Source organism: Bos taurus, chromosome 17 (genome assembly GCF_002263795.3).
Source record: "Bos taurus isolate L1 Dominette 01449 registration number 42190680 breed Hereford chromosome 17, ARS-UCD2.0, whole genome shotgun sequence".
NCBI lineage: Eukaryota > Metazoa > Chordata > Mammalia > Artiodactyla > Bovidae > Bos > Bos taurus.
This window is the reverse complement of record NC_037344.1, coordinates 61194084-61202643: the sequence shown is the minus strand read 5'-3', so window position 1 is coordinate 61202643 and position 8560 is coordinate 61194084. Positions and strand designations below refer to the sequence as shown.

General features: G+C 50.3%; 1 protein-coding gene across 3 annotated transcripts; it reads right to left on the bottom strand.

Annotated features, from left to right (window-relative positions):
- Positions 1-2739: 2739 nt before the first annotated feature.
- On the bottom strand, positions 2740-8302 carry RITA1 (RBPJ interacting and tubulin associated 1). 3 transcript variants are annotated; one of them, XM_005217878.5, is made up of 4 exons: positions 8023-8302; positions 7705-7843; positions 6692-7057; positions 2740-3816 (listed from the first exon to the last, which is right to left on the bottom strand). In XM_005217878.5, exons 3-4 carry the CDS (start codon positions 7045-7047, stop codon positions 3309-3311), a joined length of 864 nt encoding a protein of 287 aa, XP_005217935.1. In that variant the 5' UTR covers positions 7048-7057; positions 7705-7843; positions 8023-8302; the 3' UTR covers positions 2740-3308. The 3 variants fall into 3 exon arrangements, with proteins under 3 accessions (XP_005217935.1, NP_001039809.1, XP_005217934.1); NM_001046344.1 differs by having other exon boundaries at positions 7705-7780; positions 8023-8257; XM_005217877.5 differs by lacking the exon at positions 7705-7843.
- Between the last annotated feature and the right edge of the window lie 258 nt (positions 8303-8560).

Below are 8560 nucleotides of genomic sequence, written 5' to 3'. Positions count from 1 at the left end.
GCGGAGAGGCGGTGGGGAACACCCCAGGCGTACCCCTCTTTCCTGCCTGCCCCAGTCCCAGACCAGAAGTTGCCATGACTGCAACAGACGTATCACTGGCCAGGACAGACAGGCGGGGCGAGCAGAGAATTCTTAGAGGGACAGGGAGGGTTTCGGGCTGCCCTCAGTCCCTGCTCTGGGAATTACTTTGTTTACAACTTCACCCCCATTTAAAACTGTGAAAGCGCAGGGTCAAAGCCCAGCAACCTCACATTGGCCTTAATTGGTATCCAGGGGGGTCGAACAATGAATTTTTTAATTCACTTCTGGCATTAAAAAAAAAAAAAAACCACCCAGAGGCTATTGCTTAGAAATGGCTTTTCTGGGATTAAAAAAAAAAATCTCAGCATCCAGATAGCTTGGGCCTCCGTCTTCAAAAGATGGGCAGCAGCACCCCCTATAGATGCCCGTAGATGGCAGAGACAGGTTGCCCCAGTCCCCAGCACTCCTAAAGGTCTTCCAGCCCTCACCGCCTCAGTGTCAGCTGCCTCTTTTCATCATACTTGGGAAGTCGCTTCCTTTTTTTTAGTATAGTTTGGAGGAAAGAGGTACTTGTGGCCAATGTCTGTTAAAACGTAGGGGGAGGGGATGAAGGCAAATGAGAGTTTCAAGTAAAACTGAGGAGGGTTCTAATTCTGTTAAGAGTTCTAGGAAATTTAAACATCCACGTGTAAAATGCTGTGTTTGTGCTGAGAGCGCAGCTTGCTGGCTTCCTTCATGGCCCACCGACTTGCGTAGGCATCTGTACATGCGCCCCTGCTCCGTGTCACCGTTGGCTCCTCCCACAGTTCCCCAGGAGTGTTTGCGCATCTTTTCCCCCAGCGTAGTGGTCTAGAACCCAAGATGTGGCCTCAGCTGGCCTGTCTGGAATATCTGTGCTTCCTGGAGGCGCATCATGGGAAAATGGGGACAAGGAGAGGCCCAAAGCCTGGCCTCCACCCTACCCACTGGGATGCTGCGATTCTGGGTGCAACTCCATTAGGGCAAAGGCTTGGCTGTTCTTCCTAAGGGGCCTGACCCAGGACAGTGCAGAGCAGGGAAAAGGTGGGCCCTGACCAGTTAGGGCTCCATCTTGAATGCTCTCCAGGTGCCATGTGTAACTTTGTGTTCTTACTGGACCCCTCAATTTGGCAAAGTCCAATAATTGTGGATTTTGCTTTTTGTTTTTAAGAGCTTTGGTGCTGTAGTTCAGTCGCTAAGTCGTGTCCAACTCTTTGTGACCCCATGGACTGCAGCACGCCAGGCTTCCCTGTCCATCACCAACTCCTGAAGCTTGCTCAAACTCATGTCCATTGAGTAGGTGATGCCACCCAACCAACTCACCCTCCATTGCTCCCTTCTCCTGCCTTCAGTCTTTCCCAGCATCAGGGTCTTTTCCAATGAGTCAGCTCTTCGTATCAGGTGGACAAAGCATTGGAGTTCCAACTTCAACATTAGTCCTTCCAATGAATAGTCAGGATTGATTTCCTTTAGGATTGACTGGTTGGATCTCCTTGCAGTCCAAGGGACTCTAGAGAGTCTTCTCCAACACCACAATTCAAAAGCATCAGTTTTTCGGTGCTCAGCTTTCTTTATAGTCCAACTCTCACATCCATACATGACTGCTGGAAAAACCATAGCTTTGACTAGATGGATCTTTGTTGGCAAAGTGATGTCTCTGCTTTTTAATATGCTGTCTAGGTTTGTCATGGAGAAGGCAATGGCACCCCATTCCAGTACTCTTGCCTGGAAAATCCCATGGACGGAGGAGCCTGGTGGGCTACAGTCCATGGGGTTTCGAAGAGTTAGACACGACTGAGCAACTTCACTTTCAACTTTTCACTTTCATGCATTGGAGAGGAAATGGCAACCCACTCCAGTGTTCTTGCCTGGAGAATCCCAGGGACGGGGGAGCCTGGTGGGCTGCCGTCTATGGGGCCACACAGAGTCGGACACGACTGATGCGACTTAGCAGCAGCAGCAGGTTTGTCGTAACTTTTCTTCCAAGGAGCAGCTTGTCTCTTCCAATCCTTTAATTTCATGGCTGCAGTCACTGTCCAAAGTGATCCTGAAGCCCAAGAAAATAAAATCTGTCACTGCTTCCACTTTTCCCCCCTCTAAGTGCCATGAAGTGATGGAACTGGATGCCATGATCTTAGCTTTTTTGAATGCTGAGTTTAAGCCAGCTTTTTCAGTCTCCTCTTTTACCCTTCTCAAGAAGCTCTTTAGTTCCTCTTCCCTTTCTGCCAGTGGTATCATCTGCATATCTGAGGTTATTGATATTTCCCCTGGCAATCTTGATTCCAACTTGTGATTTATCCAGCCTGGCATTTCGCATGATGTACTCTGTATATAAGTTAAATAAGCAAGGTGACAGTATACAGCCTTGTCATACTCTTCCCAATTTTGAACTAGTCAGTTGTTCCATGTCCAGTCTTAGCTATTGCTTCTTGACCTGCATTTTTAAAGGTAGGAAATGTACATCAGATATATGTTTATATATCTGATTTCAAAACAACTGTAACCCATATTCTGAACTCAGGAAGAACCAGCCAACCCACCAATTAGTGGCATTACCTAGAAGCCCATGATGGGAGGAGGATAGTTGCCCCACTGCCACGCTTGCAATTGTGACATTATTAATTTTATTACTTAAATCAATTCAGGCCTAACATTGGTCTTTACCTTATGGGGAAAAAAGAAATTAATAAAACTCATGGCTTCGATGAGCTACTGGTATATTTAATACATGAAAATAAATACATGACTATTAACATTTTTAAATGTCCACTCACAAACCACCCAGATCCTCGTGTTCCCCGCTGGTCCACACATGGTGCCTGGGAAAATCCCTGAGGCCTCCAGACTCAGCTGGAATCTCATCCTGAGCAGGAGCTTGGCTTGAAGGGAGGGAGGAAGAGCCCTCCAGGTTGGCAATCACACCATTTATTCACACTTGGCGGTGAGACAGTGTTGTGGGTGCGATGGAGGAGGTGGGGGGACCCTCCCAGGGGACACCCCCTGAGTTGGCACTGATATGCCATGTGGCCATGACAGGACTGAACACAGGTATGTCGAGGGTTGACCCTCCAATCTGTATCAGTGGGGAAAGCAGGGAGCAACCAGAGGTGGTCAGAGGGGGGGCACTGCCCACCGTTGCTCTGTCTGTCCCCAGGAATGCTCCACCAAAGCCTGTGGTCTCCCCAGAGGCCTGCCCACCAGCACCATTCTCTGAAACTCTGCCCCTCCCTGTGACCCCATGGGCACACCTGCAGAAAGGACCAAGAAACTCATTTCCAAGGGGGCTTTGTTTTCTGGGTAGCCCCACCTTGTCGGGGGGTAGTTGGCACTGAAACACTGACTGAACCAGCCCTGGGAGTCACCAGGGGGCTCCGGAAGGTCACCCCTGATGGGGCAGGCCTGGGATCTCGGGGCCCACTTGTGCAGGGGCTACTGGCGGGTGTGTGACCTGTGCTGGGGACATTAGGGTGGGTGAGGGAGTGGGAACGTTCCCGCCTCAGAGGGCGTGGGGTGTCTAACCCATCCACGGACAGCCTCCGGGAGCTGGCCATGACCCTGTGCTCTGTTTTTGAGAGGTCAGCTGGGTGAACGCACCGCACTGGAGTCTCCCTGGGGCGGGGAGAATGGCTGCCCCTAGGGGTAGCTGGGGGTGTCCAGAAGAGGGCGTGGAGCTTTGCAGCATCACCTCTTGCCATCCACTTGGCCTCCCAGCCGGCGCCCTCCTGTCGGGAGCCAAAGAGAGACTCGTCGCAGTAAGAAGGAGTGTGGCTGATCAGTCTGGGAAGGGAAGAGAAACAATGAGCTGGGGAAATAAGCCTTGTAAACTTTTCTCACCGCCCCCAGCCCCGGCCAGGCCCCTGCAGCAGCAGATGATTGCCTGTAGATCCCAGAAGTACCCACAGGGAAGCCACAGCCCTCATGTACTACTAGCCCCAACTCTTACTATTTTTTCCCTGCAGAGCATCCCCAGTCCCCCTGCATCCTCCCCACCGCATCCGGGGCATGTACCCAATTGGCCTAGGCCAGGCCAATTTGCATACCCCATCCTCCTGACCACACTGATTGGCTCAGGGCTAACCACATGACCCATTCTGCCCAATGGGAGTCTCCCTCGGAATCTTTGCGGAAACTACTAGGCGGGAAATGTCTTTCTTCCACTGAGTGCTGAAGAAGGGGCTCAGGAAGGATATAAAGGCAAAAGAGCTGGTGGCCATCTCACCTGGAATGTGTGTGGGAAAGAATCCCAACAACATTTTGAGCCCCTGTTATATAAGCCCCAAATGCCCTTTGTCTGCTGAGGCCCGTTCAGCTTGTTTGCAAGCCCAATTCTTACGTTATTTGCAACCAACGGTAATATAACCTTACTCTTCAGAGCCTTTACTTTTTCTTTTAACTCACCACTTCACCCTTTTCCTAGTGGCCCTGTCAGCTGAACCCTCTGCAGTCATGTGGCCCTTCTAACTGTATTTGAAATTGCACAGCCAAGCACTTGGCATGTAGAGGATGCTGTGACCTGGCCACACCACCAGAGTAGCTTTTAAAATTTTTGAATATTTACTCAGGGCTTTTCATGTATAGGCCCAGGACTCAGCTTGTCATTTGTGTTATCTCATTATTTCTCACAAAACCCACAGGATGGCAATATGATAATCCCATTTTATAGACAAGAAAACTGAGGCACAGGGAGGATAACAAGGAAGGTACAGATAAGATTCAAATCCAGCCCCCCACTCAAGGGCCCAAGCTCTTGATCACTAAGCCAGACTTAAATGCCTTCAAGGCCTCTCACCTTTAACTAGATTCATTCAGTGTTTGTTTTTTTTTTTAATTAATCCCACAAATATTCATGGCATATCTATGAGGTGTGAGGTCCATGACTTTCGGCCAGAACTAAAAGTGCTCCTCATTCCCAAACTGCAAGTCTTTGAAAAGTCAACATTTTGGCCACTTGATTTAGCTGTTCAAACCCAGATTTGGTTACCTATGTCTGGTACCAAAGTTTCTGCTTAATAGCATCTCTACCTCTTATGCACCTTCTAACTTGACACCCTCTACCTGTCAGCATCCAGCACAAAGTTCCAACCTCTAGGAGAGCATGAGGTTGACTGTTGCCTTCCTGTCATAGACTTCTGTTAATGCAGCCTACAGTGAACTCAGCACTTTCAGCCACGTTGTAGATGTCAGTGCTGCTAATGTCAACCTGAGCCTGCCCTGTGCTCCATGGAACTGTCAAGCAGACGTGACAATAATGGGGCCTTGCTTTTATCTCTGTTGAATTTTATCTCCTTAAATAGGCACTATTCCCACTCTCAATTAGTGTATGTGCCTTTTGGCTCAGAATAGATCCCAAATAGGACTGGCTAGTTATTAAGGACTGAATTGCCTCCTCCCAAGATTTGTGTTGAATTAAATTAAGGTTAAATGAGGCCATGGGCTTCCCTGGTGACTCAGTGGTAAAGAATCTGCCTGCAATGCAGGAGACTTGGGTTTGATCCCTGGGTCAGGAAGATCCCCTGGAGGAGGGAATAGCAACCCACTCCAGTCCTCATGCCTGGAGAATTCCATGGACAGAGGAGCCTGGCAGGCTACAGTCCATGGGGTTGCAAAGAGCTGGACACGACTGAATGACTAACACACACACAAATGAGGCCACAAAGGTGAGGCTCTAATCCAATAGGATTTGTGTCCTTATAAGAAGAGGAAGAGGCACCAAGAGTGTACACACTCAGAGAAAAGTGCATGTGAGGACCCAGGGAATAGCTGGCCATCTGCAACCCAAGGACAGGCTTCAGGAGAAACCAACCCTGCTGGCATCTTGACCTTGGACTTTAAGCCTCCATAACTGTGAAAAATCAAACTCACGCTGTTTAAGTCTATAGTATTTTGTTATATATAACAAACCTGATTGACTAATATACTAGTCTTCCATATCTCCGTTCAAGACACTGATGACAATCAATAAGATAGAGTCCTGTGGCTTCCCTCCAGGCTGAAATTCATTGAAATAATCTAAATAATCCCTACAAAAATAACCACTGGCATTAGATTCCGTTTTTCTAACTTGTTGGTGAAAATGCAGCAAGAAACATTTTCAAATGACTTGCTTCAGTCTGGAATCACCATATCTATGTCATTTGATGGATCAACCACACTAATAATCTTATGCAAATTGCTCTGTGATTTTGGATAAATCAAGGGCTTCCCTGGTGGCTCAGAAGGTAAAGAATCCTCCTGCAGTACAGCAGACCCAGGTTCAATCCCGGGGTTGGAAAGACCTCCTGGAGAAGGAAATGGCAACCCATTCCACTATTCTTGCCTGGAGAATTCCATGGACAGAGGAGCCTGGCAGGCTGCAGTGTATGGGGTCGCAAAGAGTTGGACACAACTGAGCGACTAATACTCTCTCTCTCTGTTGGACAAATCACCTCACCCCTCTGGGCCTCAGAAGTCCAGTCTAATGCCATTGCCATTTATTTATTCCTGAGTGTCAGGTAACTGTGCCAACCACTGTACACGTCTCACCCCTTTAAGTCTTCTCAATAATCCCACTAGGTCCCACCTTCCACTGTGAGGAAACGGGCTCAGAGAGGTCAAATTGCTTGCCCAAGGTCACACAGCAGGTGAACAGCAGGCAATCTCCCTATCCTATTACCTGTATTTGTTCTTCTTCCTTGGTGTGAGGGTTGGGGTGCTGCCACTGGAAGAGGTGGACTCACAGCTCCCATTGGCCCCCAAGGCCTGAGACACCCCTGTCCCCACTCCTCTGCTTCTGTTGGCCTTCTTCATCCATGGTGGGTCAAAGTCTGGTGGTACGGGCCGGGTACCTGCAGGGCTGCCAAACAAAGTCTCATCCACGTATGACGGCCTAACCTTGACCCGGTAGCCACTCCGGCCACGGTGCTGAACGTGGAGGGTCTGCATTCCGCTGATGGCCAGCTCCACTGGGGTCTTCATGCTCTCCGTAGTCCTGAGTGACAACAGGGGTGCTCTGCTTGCCAGGCCCTGCATCCAGGGCTCCCTGTGAAAAGGGGTAAGGATGGCAACCATCTGTCATCAGAAAAGACTGGCAATCGCTTAAGGGCCCGTCCCCAGGGCAAAAAGGTCACATTCTCCCGCAACTAGTCTTCCTCAAAGGGGAGCTGCCAATCCCAGGGAACATTTCAGAAATTTGACATTTTTTGAGTTGTTGTAATGAAGAAGTGGGCGTCCCTAGTGGCTCAGATGGTAAAGAATCCACCTGCAATGTGGGAGACCTGGGTTTGATCCCTGGGTTGGGAAGATCCCCTGGAGGAGGACATGGCAACCCACTCCAGTATTCTTGCCTGGAGAATCACCATGGACAGAGGAGCCTGACGGGCTACAGTCCATGGATTTACAGAGTTATGCACGACTGAGTGACTGAGCACAGAGAAATGACGGGGACAGGGGTGCTACAGATGAATATTTAATGAGTAAATACGCATTCCTAGCATACTGGTGCGTGCTCAGTCAATATTTACAGAACACTAGGGGGATGAACAAGAGATTTGGGCCTGTGCCTATTCTGGCACCACACAGAAAACCAACTATGCTGGTGGGGGATGGGGGAAACAGGGCAGGTTTCTATATCTTGTACATATTTATGGGGCAGAAATAATAACCAGCATCGATCGACCCCAAGCCTACCTCCTGCAAAGAGAGGTAGCATTGTCTCATTTCATCCTCTCAACACTCCTGTGAGGTAGCTTCCATTATGTTCATTCTACAGATGACAAAACTGAGGCTTCAAAAGGTGAAGTCACAAGTGTCAGTCACACCTATAAAGCTAAAACAGTGGAAACTGAATTTGAACCTGATTAAGGGTCTAAAGCTCCTGCACTTAACCATTCCACTACTAGGGGATCACACCCAGTCCTCCAGCTGCCCCACATTCACCGATCCCGATCCCCAAGTTCACGTCCCGTAGATGTCCGATGTGCCCGCATTATCGAGTTATTTTCCTACCTGAGCATCTTGGTTAGCTGACGTCGGTCGTTAGCTTCAGCGTCCCCTGTTCCCAGGCCTGGACTCCTTTGCCGGGGCGCTCCGGCACCGGAGGCGCGCGCCGGACATCCGAATCGGCAGCTCTGAATCCCGGGAGCCCGCGACTCCGGGAAGTTCCAAGGCAGCCCTCAGCCCCAGCCCCAGCCCCAGCCCCAGCCCCAGTCCGGGACACCGCGCGGAACGACCGAGAGCCGGCAGACCGGCCCTAGCGACGTGTGTTCCACGCGCGCACGCGCGCTTCAAACAGCAACCCGTGAGTGACAGGATGGGGCGGGGCGGCCGGAACCATTTACTCCTCGGAGGTGAGTTAAGGCCCCCAAATCCGGACGCCCCCCCCGGAGCTCCCCAAATCGTTCGGAAGGGGGACCCTCCGCGCCAGCGAGGGGAATGTGTGCGTGCATGTGGATCAAGCCTCCAGAGGCAGCAGAAGGAGCGGGAACGCAGCTGGGGAAGCGTGGAGGCGTCCCCGGTGCCCCCGCCGCGCTGTTGGTATGTCCCT

Excerpts from the sequence above, each read along its gene's own strand:
- RITA1 (XM_005217877.5), bottom strand. Across the intron at positions 3,817-6,691 it reads AGGAAGAAGAACAAATACAG|ACTGATCAGCCACACTCCTT; the intron begins GTAATAGGATAG and ends TTCCCTTCCCAG.